At 42.2% G+C, this 18,807-nt stretch overlaps 1 protein-coding gene across 1 annotated transcript in view; it reads left to right on the top strand.

Annotated features, from left to right (window-relative positions):
• The window catches only part of LOC121549653 (sodium channel protein type 4 subunit alpha-like), a 212,548-nt gene that overhangs the window by 148,469 nt on the left and 45,272 nt on the right, over positions 1-18,807 (top strand). Inside the window, exons 17-18 of the mRNA XM_041861442.2 lie at positions 15,827-15,967; positions 16,193-16,540. Of these exons, the coding sequence (XP_041717376.2) occupies positions 15,827-15,967; positions 16,193-16,540 (489 nt within the window). The remainder of the gene's footprint in view (positions 1-15,826; positions 15,968-16,192; positions 16,541-18,807) is intronic.

Here is an 18,807-nt window from a genome sequence, read left to right on the forward strand (position 1 = left end):
TTCCCGGGGTTGAACCAGGGGTTCAAATTCCAAGATAAATCAAGTGCCCAGTATTTGTATATATATCTGACAAAGATGGATGAGGTGCTATTCCTGTACAGTACCTATAGAGCATGGTTGACTGTAAAAAATGGGATCTATAAAATCTATGAATGAGGTCGTCCACCCAGCACTGTCAGCTCATGCTATGACTAATTGATCCGTTACTGGTTGAACATGTGAGACAGCCAATCAGATCCCAGGACAGTGGGAACAGGACGGGGTCGTGTGGATGCTGACTGACACCCATCCCAGATCTTTACCGCTGATCACACACTATAATCAATTTATAGACCGCACGCACACACACACAGACACACACACACACACACACACACACACACACACACACACACATACAGTCTTGTACAGCTCACCTTGTGGGGACACACAATTCAGTCCCATTCAAAATCCTATTTTCCCTAAACCTAAACCTAACCCTAACCCTAACCCTAACCCGTACTCTTACCCTTAACCCCAAACCACTAACCCTAACCCTAAAACTATACCTAACCCTAAATCCTAACCCTAAACCTAACCTTAGCCCCTAACCCTAACTCCAACCTTAATTCTAAACCTAACCTTAATTGTAACCCTAACCCTAAACCTAACCCCTAAGCCTAACATCCTCATGGGGACCGGCAAAATGTCCCCACTTGTCCAAATGTTCCTTGTTTTACTATCCTCTGGTCCCACAAGGATAGTAAAATATAAACACACACACACACATACACACACACACACACATACACACACCGCAGGTGAATCCAAATACATCTCAATCTGTGCAGATGTGTATGCACCAGGCCCAACTGTGAAGGTCAGATTATGTTACGGAAGGTATTTGTTTATTGACCCAGTAGCACAGTTTATTCTGTTCCCTCTGTTATTATGCATTGAGGTGATGTACGTACACCATCAGTGGGTGCGTTTAATGGCACACAATTGCATGTGATGTGGTGGCATTGTCCTGAGCCTAATGCGCTCTCTCTCCCTGTAATATGGTATTGTATTGAGCAGTAGTGATGAGCGAGTTGACTCAGAACCCGCAATTCCCACAGTTATATCCGGGGAGGCGGGCGGGTTTAGGGTAATTATATATTGTGTGGATGAAGGGCGGGTGGGTGACAGGCGGGTTCAATAAAGAGAAAACAATACCTTAAAAGTTTCATAAATGTATAATTCTTGTGCAATTTATATGTATAATTTATATGTATAGGCTACATTGATTTATTTTCAAAAATGTTTAGGCTATCTGGCATTAGTGCTTAAGCCTAAGCTTCAGGGCTTAACTGTAGGCGCGCCAAATAGCCTCCACGTCAAATGCTTTTGGGAATGGGCAGAAAAAGTTAACATCGATCCACGGAGGCAAAAAGGACAATGTCGGAGTAATGTTTGGGAAAGATTTGACATGAGGGGTATGTGTCTGCCAGGGAAGAGCAGCAGGGTTTTGGTGATAAACGCTGAAGTGGAAGGGGAGGGTGCAGTAATGTCAGCTGCAGTAATTCAGGGCCACAGTGAATGACAGAGAGATTATAGACCTACAGTCAGTGTCCAGATTTCAGTTTCCATTTAACCCATCTGAACAGTATTCTAGAGTCCCTTGACATGTGAAGTCGCCGCCTGGTCTCATAGACCAGAGGTAACATAGTAAATGTAAATCTGGGACACTCAACTTAGTATGATATGTTACATTTGGTATGGTTACATAAGACAGAAAGTTACTTAAGGCAAATATGAAAGGAGGGTGTTTGGTCGGGGTGGATGGGTAGGCGTATAACGCGAACGTCTAGCAACTCAAAAGTTGCATGTTCGAATCTCATCACAGACAATTTTAGCTAATTAGCTACTTTTCAACTACTTAGCATGTTAGCTAACCCGCCCCTAACTCTAACCCCATCCTTAACCCTTTTAGATAACCCTTCCCCTAACCCTAACCCCTAACCTAGCTAACATTAGCGTTAGCCACCTAACTAACGTTAGCAACAACAAATTGAATTTGTAACATATCATACGTTGTTTGCAAATTCTTAACATATTTTTCGTTTCACAAATTCATAAAATATTGTATGAACTGCAATTCGTAACATATTGTATGAATTGCAATTTGTAACTTATCATACGTATTGTAATTTGTAACATATAATACGAAATGGATGCTGGACATCTACAAATTAATACATACCATACGAAACCTAACATATCATACTAACGAAAGTGTCTCGGATTTACGTACAGAATAATATGAAATGCTGTGAGACCAGGTTGCAGCCAGCCCCATCTTGTGCCTCACAATCATCACACATAACATAGGCATTGCAATTATCCTATTTTACCACTTCACCAAATCTTTCCCAAACATTACTCCGACGTTGTCCTTTTTGCCTCCGTGGATCGATGTTAACTTTTTTTGCCCATTCCCAAAAGCATTTGATGTGGAGGCTATTTGGCGCGCCTACAGTTAAGCCCTGAAGCTTAGGCTTAAGCACTAATGCCAGATAGCCTAAACATTTTTGAAAATAAATCAATGTAGCCTATACATATAAATTATACATATAAATTGCACAAGAATTATACATTTATGAAACTTTTAAGGTATTGTTTTCTCTTTATTGAACCCGCCTGTCACCCACCCGCCCTTCATCCACACAATATATAATTACCCTAAACCCGCCCGCCTCCCCGGATATAACTGTGGGAATTGCGGGTTCTGAGTCAACTCGCTCATCACTACTGCTCAATACAATACCATATTACAGGGAGAGAGAGCGCATTAGGCTCAGGACAATGCCACCACATCACATGCAATTGTGTGCTATTAAACGCACCCACTGATGGTGTACGTACATCACCTCATTGCATAATAACAGAGGGAACAGAATAAACTGTGCTACTGGGTCAATAAACAAATACCTTCCGTAACATAATCTGACCTTCACAGTTGGGCCTGGTGCATACACATCTGCACAGATTGAGATGTATTTGGATTCACCTGCGGTGTGTGTATGTATGTATGTGTGTGTGTGTGTGTGTGTTTATATTTTACTCTCCTTGTGGGACCAGAGGATAGTAAAACAAGGAACATTTGGACAAGTGGGGACATTTTGAATGAAAATGTATGCACTCACTAACTGTAAGTCGCTCTGGATAAGAGCGTCTGCTAAATGACTAAAATGTAAAATGTAAAATATAAATTTTGCCGGTCCCCATGAGGATGTTAGGCTTAGGGGTTAGGTTTAGGGTTAGGGTTACAATTAAGGTAAGGGTTAGAATTAAGGTTGGAGTTAGGGTTAGGGGCTAAGGTTAGGTTTAGGGTTAGGAGTTAGGATTAGGTATAGTTTTAGGGTTAGGGTTAGTGGTTTGGGGTTAAGGGTACAAGTACGGGTTAGGGGTTAGGTTTAGGTTTAGGGTTAGGGAAAATAGGATTTTGAATGGGACTGAATTGTGTGTCCCCACAAGGTTAGCTATACAAGACTGTATGTGTGCGTGTGTGTGTGTGTGTGTGTGTGTGTGCGGTCTATAAATTGATTATAGTGTGTGATCAACGGCAAAGATCTGGGATGGGTGTCAGTCAGCATCCACATGACCCCTTCCTGTTCCCACTATCCTGGGATCTGATTGGCTGTCGCACATGTTCAACCAGTAACGGATCAATTAGTCATAGCATGAGCTGACAGTGCTGGGTGGACGACCTCATTCATAGATTTTATAGATCCCATTTTTTACAGTCAACCATGCTCTATAGGTACTGTACAGGAATAGCACCTCATCCATCTTTGTTAGATATATATACAAATACTGGGCACTTGATTTAATCTTGGAATTTGAATCCCTGGTTCAACCCCGGGAATGAATTTAACACAAAGGAACAGCTGACCAATAGGGGGACATGGACCCTCCCACCCATGTCCTGCTATAGGATGAAAAATAAATAAAAAATGTGCTAAATGTCAACGTTTCAAGTCAATTTGGTGGATCTATCCGAGGCAGAGAAAATGTTTGGACACTGACTGTAGGTCTATAATCTCTCTCATAGCTTTAACTCCTGTAGAATTAAGCATTTCTTGCAGTAAAAGGATACACCAAAAAAATTTTGACTCGGGAACAGGAGTGGAGAAATATGATTTATTTCTTGAGAGAATGCAAAAGCACAGTTAGGGACCGTCTGTAAAGATGCTATCTTTATCAGCATCATAAAAGCTGATAGTATTTCAACCACATTTTCTCCCCGGTCCCTAAAGAAGCAGAGATGACAGAGAAAACTTTACTGATGTCAACTAGATTGAAGCCTTCATTCTATCGCTTTACGACATTATTCTGGTGAGCAAGGGTTTATTTAGTCTTCTGGGGCAACATACATATTGACAGAAGAGAAGCTGCAGGCATATAATTATAGACCAGTTGACAAAAAAATAGCCAACCAAAATGTCGGAAATTATAAGCAGAAAACATTTATAAATCAGCACTACAGCACAGTTTCTATATTGGCGGGTTAGGGTTGGGTGCAGGCCTCAGATTTTCACTTTATCACATATAGTCAGGCGGTTACGGATGGGTTATTAGCAGTGGAGGCTGCTGAGGGGAGGACAGCTCTTAATAATGGCTGGAACGGAGCAAATGGAATGGTATCAAATACATGGAAACCATGTGTTTGATGTATTTGATACCATTCCACCAATTCCGCTCCAGCCATTACCACGAGCCCTTCCTCCCCAATTAAGGTGCCACCAAACTCCTGTGGTTATTAGCAATTGCGGGCGGGTGCAGGTGAACAAACAACTGATCTGCGCACCACTATTGAGCAGCCCTGATGTCATTGTAGACTGAACACAACTCAGCTGATCAACTGTGTGTGTGCGTGTGTGTGGATTTAGTGTCACTGCTGTAATGGCAGAGTTGACGCCATAACGTCCGTCAGTCCGTGGTAGACTGGTAATGGTTTAGCTTACGTTATACCAGAGATAAATATTTGCCAATTTGGTAAAGGCCATGAATTCAAAGGTCAAATTCAAATCAGTTAAAATGTATGCATGTGCGTGTGTGTGTGTGTGTGTGTGTGTGTGTGTGTGTATGTGCGTGTGTGTGTGTGTGTATGTGCGTGTGTGTGTGCGTGTGTGTGTGTGTGTGTGTGTGTGTGTGTATGTGTGTGTGCGCACACATATATGTATACTGCATGCATAAATGCCCTTTTCTGTTTTTCTGTGTGTAAATGTGGTTCTCTGTAGCTCAACTGGTAGAGCATGGCGCTTGTAACGCCAGGGTAGTGGGTTCGAACCCCGGGACCACCCATACACAAAAAATGTATGCATGCATGACTGTAAGTCGCTTTGGATAAAAGCGTCTGCTAAATGGCATATTATTTATTATAAATCCCATTCTACATGAAGCAATGGTACATGGTCCACTATGTGGTCCTCTGTAGCTCAGCTGGTAGAGCACGGCGCTTGTAACGCTAAGGTAGTGGGTTCGATCCTCGGGACCACCCATACACAAAAAAAGAAAATGTATGCACGCATGACTGTAAATCGCTTTGGATAAAAGTGTCTGCTAAATGGCATATTATTATGTGATGTAGCTCTCATAACAGCCTGATCCAAATACAGCAGCAGTAGCGTAGAGTCTAGTATAGTCTAGTCCAGTCCAGTATAATCCAGTATAATCCAGTCCAGTATAGTCCAGTCCAGTCCAGTATAGTCCAGTATAATCTAGTCCAGTATAGTCCAGTATAGTCGAGTATAGTCCAGTCCAGTATAGTCCAGTCCAGTATAGTCCAGTATAATCCAGTCCAGTATGGTCGAGTATAGTCCAGTCCAGTATAGTCCAGTATAGTCTAGTCCAGTATAGTCCAGTCCAGTCCAGTATAATCCAGTCCAGTATAGTCCAGTATAGTCGAGTATAGTCTAGTCCAGTCCAGTATAATCCAGTATAATCCAGTCGAGTATAGTCTAGTCCAGTATAGTCCAGTCCAGTATAGTCGAGTCTAGTCCAGTATAGTCCAGTCCAGTATAGTCCAGTATAGTCGAGTATAGTCTAGTCCAGTATAGTCCAGTCCAGTATAGTCCAGTATAGTCCAGTCCAGTATAGTCCAGTCCAGTCCAGTCCAGTATAGTCCAGTATAGTCCAGTATAGTCCAGTCCAGTCCAGTCCAGTATAATCCAGTCCAGTAAAGTCGAGTATAGTCCAGTCCAGTATTGTCCAGTATAGTCCAGTCCAGTCCAGTATTGTCCAGTCCAGTATAGTCCAGTATAGTCTAGTCCAGTATAGTCCAGTATAGTCCAGTCCAGTCCAGTATAATCCAGTCCAGTATAGTCCAGTATAGTCGAGTATAGTCTAGTCCAGTATAGTCCAGTCCAGTATAGTCCAGTCCAGTATAGTCCAGTCCAGTATTGTCCAGTCCAGTATAGTCCAGTATAGTCCAGTATAGTCCAGTATAGTCCAGTATAGTCTAGTCCAGTATAGTCCAGTCCAGTATTGTCCAGTCCAGTATAGTCCAGTATAGTCCAGTATAGTCCAGTCCAGTATAGTCCAGTATAGTCCAGTCCAGTATAGTCCAGTATAGTCCAGTCCAGTATAGTCCAGTATAGTCTAGTCCAGTATAGTCTAGTCCAGTGTAGTCAAGTCCAGTATAGTCCAGCATAGTCCAGTATAGTCCAGTCCAGTATAGTCCAGCATAGTCCACTCCAGTATAGTCCAGTATAGTCCAGTATAGTCCAGTCCAGTATAGTCCAGTATAGTCCAGTATAGTCCAGTCCAGTATAGTCCAGTATAGTCCAGTCCAGTATAGTCCAGTATAGTCCAGTATAGTCTAGTCCAGTATAGTCCAGTCCAGTATAGTCTAGTCCAGTATAGTCCAGTATAGTCCAGTCCAGTCCATTATAGTCCAGTTTAATCCAGTCCAGTATAGTCCAGCTTTTTACTATCATCCTTTATATAATGTATCTTTGTTCAATAGTATAGTTTGAAGCAGACCACCATAGTCCCTGTGCCCAAGAACACTAAGGTAATCTGCCTAAATGACTACCAACCCGCAGCACTCATGGCTGTAGCCATGAAGTCATTTGAAAGGCTGGTCATGGCTCACATCAACACTATTATCTCTACTGCGCTCCTCACTGCCCTTGCACACATGGACAAAAGGAACACCTATGTGAGAATGCTTTTCATTGACTACAGCTCAGCGTTCAACACCATAGTGCCTTCAAAGCGCATCACTAAGCTAAGGACCCTGGGACTAAACACCTCCCTCTGCAACTGGATCCTGGACTTGACGGGCTGACCCCAGGTGGTAAGGGTAGGTAACAACACATCCTCCACGCTGATCCTCAACACGGGGGCCCCTCAGGGGCGCGTGCTCAGTCCCCTCCTGTACTACCTGTTCACTCATGACCGCATGGCCAGGCACGACTCCAACACCATCATTAAGTTTGCCGATGACACAACAGTTGTAGGCTTGATCACCGACAACGACAAGACAGCCTATAGGGAGGAGGTCAGAGACCTGACCGTGTGGTGCCAGGCAACAACCTCTCCCTCAACGTGATCAAGACAAAGGAGATGATTGTGGACTACAGGAAAAAGAAGGGGAGCGAGAACTCCCCCATTCTCATCAACGGGGCTGTAGTGGAGCATGTTGAGAGCTTCAAGTTCCTTGGTGTCCACATCACCAACAAGCTAACGTGGTCCAAACACACCAAGACAGTCGTGAAGAGGGCACGACAAAACCTATTCCCCTTAAGGAGCCTGAAAAGATTTGGCATGGGTCCTCAGATCCTCAAAAGGTTCTACAGCTGCACCATCGAGAGCATCCTGACTGGTTGCATCACCGCCAGGTATGGCAACTGCTCGGCCTCCGACCGCAAGGCTCTACAGAGGGTAGTGCGTACGGCCCAGTACATCACTGGGGCCAAGCTTCCTGCCATCCAGGGCCTCTATACCAGGCGGTGTCAGAGGAAGGCCCTAAAAATTGTCAAAGACTCCAGCCACCCTAGTCATAGACTGTTCTCTCTGCTACCGCATGGCAAGCGGTACCGGAGCGCCAAGTCTAGGTCCAAGAGGCTTCTAAACAGCTTCTACCCCCAAGCCATAAGATTAATAACTCTACCTACATGTACATATTACCTCAATTACCTCGACTAACCGGTGCCCCCGCACATTGACTCGGTATCGGTACCCCCTGTATATAGCCTCGCTACTGTTATTTTACTGCTGCTCTTTAATTATTTGTTACTTTTATTTCTTATAATTTTTTTATTTATTGTTTTTGGGGTATTTTTGGGGGGTATTCTTTCTTAAAATTACATTGTTGGTTAAGGGCTTGTAAGTAAGCATTTCACTGTAAGGTCTACACCTGTTGTATTCGGTGCATGTGACAAATACAAGTTGATTTGATTTGATTTGATCTGTTCTTCTTTTTGTTTAGTTTAGTTACATGATTTCTCAATTTACTGTATGTTTGCCAGTCTGCTGTGTTGTCAGACCTATTTGCTATTCCCATTGCCTCATCTCTCTCAGCCATACAGTTTTTCAAGTACAGTTTAGTCCAGTATAGTCCAGTCCAGTAAAGTCAAGTCCAGTATAGTCCAGTGTAATCCAGTCCAGTATAGTCCAGTATAATCAGTCCAGTATAGTCCAGTATAATCAGTCCAGTATAGTCCAGTATAATCAGTCCAGTATAGTCCAGTATAATCAGTCCAGTATAGTCCAGTATAATCAGTCCAGTATAGTCCAGTATAATCAGTCCAGTATAGTCCAGTATAATCAGTCCAGTATAGTCCAGTATAATCAGTCCAGTATAGTCCAGTATAATCAGTCCAGTATAGTCCAGTATAATCAGTCCAGTATAGTCCAGTATAATCAGTCCAGTATAGTCCAGTATAATCAGTCCAGTATAGTCCAGTATAATCAGTCCAGCATAGTCCAGTGTAATCAGTCTAGTATAGTCCAGTCCAGTCAGTATAGTTCAGTCCAGTGTAGTCCAATCCATTAAAGTCCAGTCCAGGATAGTCCAGTATATTCCAGTCCAGTCCAGTCCAGTAAAGTCCAGTCCAGTCCAGTTCAGCAGGCCTACTGTATCTACAGTATATGATGTTATATGTAATTAGAGAGTTAGAGGAAACAAGCTGAGCCATTTGACCTCGACCTCCCCACCGTGTACACACCTCCCAGTCAATCTGTCTAAGAGTATCACACCAAATTATTAAAGAGCAAACAAGATGGCCCTTCCATTATTTATACATTACAGCATAATGAAGTTAGACTACACGGAGCTGGAAACTCTGACCCTAACCCGCTAATATCAAAACAGTGCTGTTGTTGGGTGCAGTATTTTTTTTTGCCTGATTTAGATGTGTTTCTGCTTATAATTTCCAACATTTTGGTAGGTTGTTTGTTAGTCAACTTGTCTATAATTAGATACAGTTGAAGTCGGAGGTTTACATACACCTTAGCCAACTACATTTAAACTCAGTTTTTCACAATTCCTGACATTTAATCCTAGTAAAAATTCCCTGTCTTAGGTCAGTTAGGATCACCACTTTATTTTAAGAATGTGAAATGTCAGAATAATAGTAGAGATAATTATTTATTTCAGCTTTTATTTCTTTCATCACATTCCCAGTGGGTCAGAAGTTTACATACACTCAATTAGTATTTGGTAGCATTGCCTTTAAGTTGTTCAACTTGGGTCAAACCTTTCGGGTAGCCTTCCACAAGCTTTCCACAATAAGTTGGGTGAATTTTGGCCCATTCCTCCTGACAGAGCTGGTGTAACTGAGTCAGGTTTGTAGGCCTCCTTGCTCGCACACGCTTTTTCAGTTCTGCCCACACATTTTCTATAGGATTGAGGTCAGGGCTTTGTGATGGCCACTCCAGTACCTTGACTTTGCTGTCCTTAAGCCATTTTGCCACAACTTTGGAAGTATGCTTGGGGTCATTGTCCATTTGGAAGACCCATTTGCGACCAAGCTTTAACTTCCTGACTGATGTCTTTAGATGTTGCTTCAATAAATCCATATCATTTTCCTTCCTCATGATGCCATCTATTTTGTGAAGTACACCTGTCCCTCCTGCAGCAAAGCACCCCCACAGTATGATGCTGCCACCCCCGTTCTTCACGGTTGGGATGGTGTTCTTTGGCTTGCAAGCGTCCCCCTTTTTCCTCCAAACATAACAATGGTCATTATGGCCAAACAGTTCTATTTTTGTTTCATCAGACCAGAGGACATTTCTCCAAAAAGTACGGTCTTTGTCCACATGTGTAGTTGCAAACCGTAGTCTGGCTTTTATATGACGGTTTTGGAGCAGTGGCTTCTTCCTTGCTGAGTGGCCTTTAAGGTTATGTCGATATAGGACTCGTTTTACTGTGGATATAGATACTTTTGTACCTGTTTCCTCCAGCATCTTCACAAGGTCCTTTGCTGTTGTTCTGGGATTGATTTGCACTTTTCGCACCAAAGTACGTTCATCTCTAGGAGACAGAACGCGTCTCCTTCCTGAGCGGTATGACGGCTGCGTGGTCCAATGGTGTTTATACTTGCGTACCATTGTTTGTACAGATGAACGTGGTACCTTCAGGCGTTTGGAAATGGCTCCCAAGGATGAACCAGACTTGTGGAGGTCTACAATTCATTTTTCTGAGGTCTTGGCTGATTTCTTTTGATTTACCCATGATGGCAAGCAAAGAGGCACTGACTTTGAAGGTAGGCCTTGAAATACATCCACAGGTACACCTCCAATTGACTCAAATGATGTCAATTAGCCTATCAGAAGCTTCTAAAGCCATGACATCATTTTCTGGAATTTTCCAAGCTCTTTAAAGGCACAGTCAACTTAGTGTATGTAAACTTCTGACCCACTGGAATTGTGATACAGTGAATTGTAAGTGAAATATCTGTCTGTAAACAATTGTTGGAAAAATTAATTGTGTCATGCACAAAATAGATGTCCTGACCGACTTGCCAATACTATAGTTTTTAACAAGAAATGTGTGGAGTGGTTGAAAAACAAGTTTTAATGACTCCAACCTAAGTGTATGTAAACTTCCGACTTCAACTGTACATACAGCTTCTCTTCAGTCATTATATGTTTCCTTATAGATATAAATTGCACAATAATTATATATTTATGGATTTTTAAGGTATTGTTTTCTCTTTATTCAACCCGCCTGCCACCTACCTGCCCTTCATCCACACAGTATTTAATGACCCTAAACCCGCCCTGTGTCTTTGTGTGTGCCAATGCGCAAATCTGTGTGTCTTTGACTGACTTTTTGACTGACTGGCTGAATGACTGGCTGACTCATCACCAAATGAAGAGCATCCCATGGGAATCAACCCTCTGTATTCACAAGGTGTTTGTGAGTTCCTATTAATCCCATTGGGAATTGAGAATATATCTGCTAATCAAGTTGGATGTACAGTCATTATTTTCTCTTATACATTTACATTTACATTTACGTCATTTAGCAGACGCTCTTATCCAGAGCGACTTACAAATTGGTGCATTCACCTCATAGCCAGTGGGATAACCACTTTACAACCATTTTTTTTTTTTTTTTTTTCTTTGGGGTGGGGTAAGGGGGGGTAGAAGGATTACTTTATCCTATCCCAGGCTATAGGCTACAGTAGCCATGCAATACAAATTGATTTTAAAAAAGGACACATTCATTATAATAACCAATTTGACATTGGTCTGGAAAATAAAATCCTATTAGCCTATAAGGTTTATCATAGCATTATAGCACTTCAGTTTAAATGTTATTACCCGTTGGTAATTCCGTGGGGGGGGATTTCATAGTAACACCATTGGGGTTGCCTCCCGAGTGGCGCAGTGGTCTAAGGCACTGCATCACAGTGCTAGCCGTGCCACTAGAGATCCTGGTTCGAATCCAGGCTCTGTCGTAGCCGGCCGCGACCGGGAGACCCATGAGGCGGTGCACAATTGGCCCAGCGTCGTTCAGGGTAGGGGAGGGAATGGCCGGCAGGGATGTAGCTCAGTTGGTAGAGCATGCCGCTTGCAACGCCAGGGTTGTGGGTTCGATTCCCACGGGGGGCCAGTATGAAAAATAAAAAAATAAAAAATAAAATAATGTAACTGTAAGTCGCTCTGGATAAGAGCGTCTGCTAAATGACTAAAATGTAAATGTAAAAAATGGGGTGGATTGAGGTTGGAGGAGGAGGGTTGAGCAGATTATGTTCTATATATACAGTGGAGAAATAAAGTATTTAGTCAGCCACCAATTGTGCAAGTTCTCCCACTTAAAAAGATGAGAGAGGCCTGTAATTTTCATCATAGGTACACGTCAACTATGACAGACAAAATGAGAAAAAATAATCTTAATGAATTTATTTGCAAATTATGGTGGAAAAGAAGTATTTGGTCAATAACAAAAGTTTCTCAATACTTTGTTATATACCCTTTGTTGGCAATGACACAGGTCAAACGTTTTCTGTAAGTCTTCACAAGGTTTTCACACACTGTTGCTGGTATTTTGGCCCATTCCTCCATGCAGATCTCCTCTAGAGCAGTGATGTTTTGGGTCTGTCGCTGGGCAACACAGACTTTCAACTCCCTCCAAAGATTTTCTATGGGGTTGAGATCAAGAGACTTGCTAGGCCACTCCAGGACCTTGAAATGCTTCTTACGAAGCCACTCCTTCGTTGCCCGGGCGGTGTGTTTGGGATCATTGTCATGCTGAAAGACCCAGCCACGTTTCATCTTCAATGCCCTTCAATGCCCTTGCTGATGGAAGGAGGTTTTCACTCAAAATCTCATGATACATGGCCCCATTCATTCTTTGCTTTACACGGATCAGTCGTCCTGGTCCCTTTGCAGAAAAACAGCCCCAAAGCATGATGTTTCCACCCCCATGCTTCACAGTAGGTATTGTGTTCTTTGGATGCAACTCAGCATTCTTTGTCCTCCAAACACGACGAGTTGAGTTTTTACCAAAAAGTTCTATTTTGGTTTCATCTGACCATATGACATTCTCCCAATCCTCTTCTGGATCATCCAAATGCACTCTAGCAAACTTCAGACGGGCCTGGACATGTACTGGCTTAAGCAGGGGGACACGTCTGGCACTGCAGGATTTGAGTCCCTGGTGGCGTAGTGTGTTACTGATGGTAGGCTTTGTTACTTTGGCCCCAGCTCTCTGCAGGTCATTCACTAGGTCCCCCCGTGTGGTTCTGGGATTTTTGCTCACCGTTCTTGTGATCATTTTGACCCCACGGGGTGAGATCTTGCGTGGAGCCCCAGATTGAGGGAGATTATCAGTGGTCTTGTATGTCTTCCATTTCCTAATAATTGTTCCCACAGTTGATTTCTTCAAACCAAGCTGCTTACCTATTGCAGATTCAGTCTTCCCAGCCTGGTGCAGGTCTACAATTTTGTTTCTGGTGTCCTTTGACAGCTCTTTGGTCTTGGCCATAGTGGAGTTTGGAGTGTGACTGTTTGAGGTTGTGGACAGGTGTCTTTTATACTGATAACAAGTTCAAACAGGTGCAATTAATACAGGTCACGAGTGGAGGACAGAGGAGCCTCTTAAAGAAGAAGCTACAGGTCTGTGAGAGCCAGAAATCTTGCTTGTTTGTAGGTGACCAAATACTTATTTTCCACCATAATTTGCAAATAAATTCATTAAAAATCCTACAATGTGATTTTCTGGAGAAAAAAATTCTCAATTTGTCTGTCATAGTTGATGTGTACCTATGATGAAAATTACAGGCCTCTCTCATATTTTTAAGTGGGAGAACTTGCACAATTGGTGGCTGACTAAATACTTTTTCCCCCCACTGTATTTATAATCATGATAAAGCAGCCGACTATGCTATATATATTTATAACCATGGTAAAGCAGCCGACTATGCCATATATATTTATAATCATGGTAAAGCAGCCGACTATGCCATATATATATTTATAACCATGGTAAAGCAGCCGACTATGCCATATATATTTATAATCATGGTAAAGCAGCCGACTATGCCATATATATTTATAACCATGGTAAAGCAGCCGACTATGCCATATATATTTATAACCATGGTAAAGCAGCCGACTCTTCCATATATATTTATAACCATGGTAAAGCAGCCGACTATGACATATATATTTATTACCATGGTAAAGCAGCCGACTACGCCATATATACATGAATCATGATAAAGCAGCTTATGGCTGATCAGGGCCATTTAGGAGCCAAGGTTATATCCTGGATAGGTGTGCCAGCAATCACCTGGCGACAAACATAACATATCAACATGCAAGGCGAGTGTTGCGATTTGACACGTAATCATCTGCCCAGCGCAGCACAGTGGGCTCCTTGGGCTATATGGGATAAGATATGAGGTGTTTATGGAGGAGCTTCTATGATGTGTCTCCTGTGGATTCTCAATGGGGGAGTGTTGGGTGTAGATCTGAATGTCCATATTTTCTAAGGTCAACCTCATCCTGCAAACCTAAAAAGCCTCATCCCAAAATCAGCCTACATCCTAAGACACCTCTTCTTGCCCTGAAATAATTTAATGGTTGGAAGCAAGATGTGGTGATTCAGTGGACAACATGGTGTTTTGCTGCATCACTCTCTCAGATGGCAGGATGGCATGGACGGTGTGTTTTAAAGGACAAGTGTAGCAGAGCAGAAAATAGAAAAGCCAGACACCTAATTACACCTGTCACAGCGGGCACCAGGCATGGCGAGACGGGCACGGGGCATAGGGGGTGGAGAGGGGCAGGCAAAGGGGGTCCAGTCCAGGGCTGCGTCGCCTCCAACTCCCATCCTCAAACACACACGCATGCACACACACACATATGGATGCATCTCAGAACCATACAACATTGTCAACTTTGATTGATGCTGGCTGCAGAATGGACGGTTATCAAGAAACAGATGAATGACATGATAATTAATTGATTTGGACTGATTTGATTGATGTGTTGCTACAACAGCTATGAGCCGTTGGAGAAACAGAGAGAGAACCGTCTCAGGTAAACAATGCATTTTAGGTCTAGGACAGGAGTGTCAAACATACGACGTGGAGGAAATATAACTAACTTTAAGTGCATTGTAGACCGAATGTGGCCCCTGGGGAAAATGTGTAATGTTACTTTGATAGGCTCTATCAAATCACAGAAAGGGTTTCATTTATGAAGCTCATGTCAGGATATGGAAAATATCTCAATTTGACTACAAAATGATGTTTGTAATCATTACACAATGGTAATTAAATTCTATGATGAAACTGCATGCACAGTTGACATTTACTAAACTGAGGAAAAGTGGCCCTGTGTCTAAGGGACCATGGTTGCTGTGTGCACTTTAATCAAACAAGCGCACACACTTTCACGCACACATGCATCTGCAAATGCAGGCAGGCACGAACACAAGCACGGATGCATAGACACACACTCACACATACACACACACTAAAACCACACAGCACTACAACCCAGAGGAGTAGGTTCTCTTGTTTAACATGGAGATCTCCGGTTCCTGTTGGAGGCTGACATTTATACCGGGCCCAAATCACTCCTGCTGTTTACATTTCTAGTGTTACACATCTGGCCCCTCACCGTCCACACTGCCTCAACGCTCCCGCTTACAGGAACCAAACCTGCAGGCTAGCTTTATCTAGTCTTTTTATCCAGCTGTATGGTTTACTTTAAGATAATGTTGTTTGTGACTAAGTTTTCAATCAACGTGAAAGTAATAACATCTTAATGACTCCAGTCATACTAAACAGAAGGACAAGGCTTTATTCAAACTAATCTCCCTCTCTCCTCCTCCCAGGTACTCAACCTCTTCCTAGCCTTGCTGCTCAGTTCGTTCAGCTCGGACAATCTCTCGGCGCCCGATGACGATGGCGAGATGAACAACCTGCAGATCGCTCTTGGCCGCATCAAAAGCGGCATGGGCTGGCTCCGAAGCCAGGTTGGATTTGTTTTTTATTTAATAATTATGATCTACTTTTTTTTTACTATATAGTGTGGACAATTACATAGATTCAAGGTAAGATATGACACGAAATGTACTATGGGGCAAAATAAAACAACCAATAACAACCAAACAAACAAATTAATCACACAAAAAATTCAAATACATGCAAAAATACAAGTTCATCACATCTTCTAAACGTAGTTCATTACTTCATTGTAGATCTGCGACTACTTCAACGGCAACTTCAAGCGGCGACGGCAGAAGAGCAAAGAAACAAAGGCCATGCTGAAGCTCAAGAGGCTGAGCCACGGTGCTCCGCTTGGCGAGGTGGGCAACGGGACAGCGGTGACGGTGGGGGGAGGGATCGGGGTGATCGGGCGCCACGGAGAGCAGATTATGGTCCCGGAGGTGGATGACAGCTACATGACCAACCCCAATCTGACCATCAGTGTGCCCATCGCTTCTGGCGAGTCAGACGTGGAGTTCCCCGAGGAGGATGATGAAGATGAGGATGAGAGCGAGAGCTCGGAGGAGGAGGAGGAGGAAGAGGAGGAAGAGAGCAAGCAGGTAGGATGGGTTGGTGGTAGTGATGTGTACTGAAACTGGAAAGTCTATAACAATATCAGTTGCATCTTTGCGATACGAGCCATTAAGATATTGTTATCTCATCATAAGCTAGGTTTCCACCCAACTGGCGAAATATTTTCATACGAATATTCTAAAATCTGCATTAAAACAATTGACTTGTTGCGGATAAAAGGCTTTGCGTGATGACGTGGTAACTTTTGCGGTTAAATTCCCCTGTACTGAATAAAAAATACAAGTTAAATGGGTTTCCATCGCGTTTTCAACTCTACAGATGGTTTTGTCACACAAAAAGGTTGCGTTTTATAGCAACCCCGAGCACTACACAGCTGATTCAAATAACCAACTCATCATCAAGCTTTCATTATTTGAATCAGCTGTGTAGTGCTATTTATTGGAAAGGAGCATCAAGCTCATCACCTTTCACTTTCACCACCCTGTGTAGTTTATCATAACTTCTTTGATCAGTAGCCTAATAAACTGCATGTCCTCCCGAGTCGTAGTGGAAGGACCACACAACATGTCATCAAGTGACTCCAAGTTTACTTCGATATATGATGGTTATCATATTAATATTTTGTGCATAAAAGCGCTTCCATCGTCATTTCTCGCATAAATCATTTTACAGACACAAAAAGATCCCACCTTGTCTGGCATATTTTATTTTGTCGAAATTTGCTGTTTCAATCAGGCCTGTCGTTATATTTTTGTACTTTACGCGCATAAGAAGGTTGGATGGAAACCTGGTTAGTAAGGCTAATATTGTCTACTTTATAGTGATGCTCCAGAGGTTTTGTATCATTTCAGCCAGTAGTTTTGCAAGTATTGCTCATGAGCAAAAATGGGGCCCCGAAAATTGTGCAGAATTGTGTTCTACGTCATCCATTTTGTATGATATGTTACGTACTGCAAAAAAAATTAAAAAATAAAAAGATAAATTCCAATTCGTATGATATGTTCCGAATTCTAATTCGTACAATATGTTACGAATTTGTAAATGCTTAAGATCCCGGACTACATCTTTAATTAGTGATTGACTCCAGAGTGCAGACTGCTGGAAGGTATGGAATCATGACAGAGTTGGTATTTTTTCACTCTACAGCATGGATGGGCAACTTTGATGGGGGTGGGAGCCACAAAAAATCTGCAGTTGATCGCGGGTCTGCGTACCCAAATGTGCATAATCCCCCACCACATTGCAAGCAAAACATTTTAGCAGCCCCCTTCTTGACAGCGGAGAGACATTTTGTAAGTTTTTGTGTTCATTTCGTGCATACACATTTTGCCATTGTGTGTAGAGAATATATTGCAGTTTTAAAGCAAGTTTGCTGCAATTCTACACATTTTGCTATGTGGCAGGGAGAAGATTTTGCAATTTTATAATTAATTTCATGCAATTCTACACATTTTGACATAGGGTGGAGAGAATGTTTGTAGTTTTTAATATGATATCTGAGTGAGACTGACGAACAAAATCCATGGGGCCCCCCCGGATGGTAATTCGAACATGATTACTAAGTCTACTAACTAACTTACCAATAAAAAATAAAGATAGCTGACATGGGCTAATTGAGTGACTATCAGTGACTGACATAACAAGAGAAAAATGTTTAATGCACAACAACATTTCGAAATTGCAACTTGCATATTCTACTATTCAAACTTGCAACAGTAAGTTGAGACCCCGACTAAGTTTCAAAAATATATATACAGTATATATACAGTACAAGTCAACAGTTTGGACACTCCTACTCATTCCAGGGTTTTTCTTAATTTGTACTATTTTCTACATTGTGAAATAACACATAACCAAAAAAGTGTTAAACAAATCAAAATATATTTTACATTTGAGATTCTTTAAAGTAGCCACCCTTTGTCTTGATGACTGCTTTGCACACACAAATATAGAAAAACCCTTGAATGAGTAGGTGTGTCCAAACTTTTGACTGGTTCTGTATCTTTTTACATTTAAAACATTTATTGATCTGAGGGCCTGTGGCCCGCAGGACGCCATTTGCCCATCAAATCAAATCAAATCAAATCAAATCAAATTTTATTGGTCACATGCGCCGAATACAACAGGTGCAGACATTACAGTGAAATGCTTACTTACAGCCCTTAACCAACAGTGCATTTATTTTAAACAAAAAAAGTAAAAATAAAACAACAACAAAAAAAAGTGTTGAGAAAAAAAAAGAGCAGAAGTAAAATAAAGTGACAGTAGGGAGGCTATATATACAGGGGGGTAC

This window comes from Coregonus clupeaformis, chromosome 34, assembly GCF_020615455.1.
Source record: "Coregonus clupeaformis isolate EN_2021a chromosome 34, ASM2061545v1, whole genome shotgun sequence".
Taxonomy (NCBI): domain Eukaryota; kingdom Metazoa; phylum Chordata; class Actinopteri; order Salmoniformes; family Salmonidae; genus Coregonus; species Coregonus clupeaformis.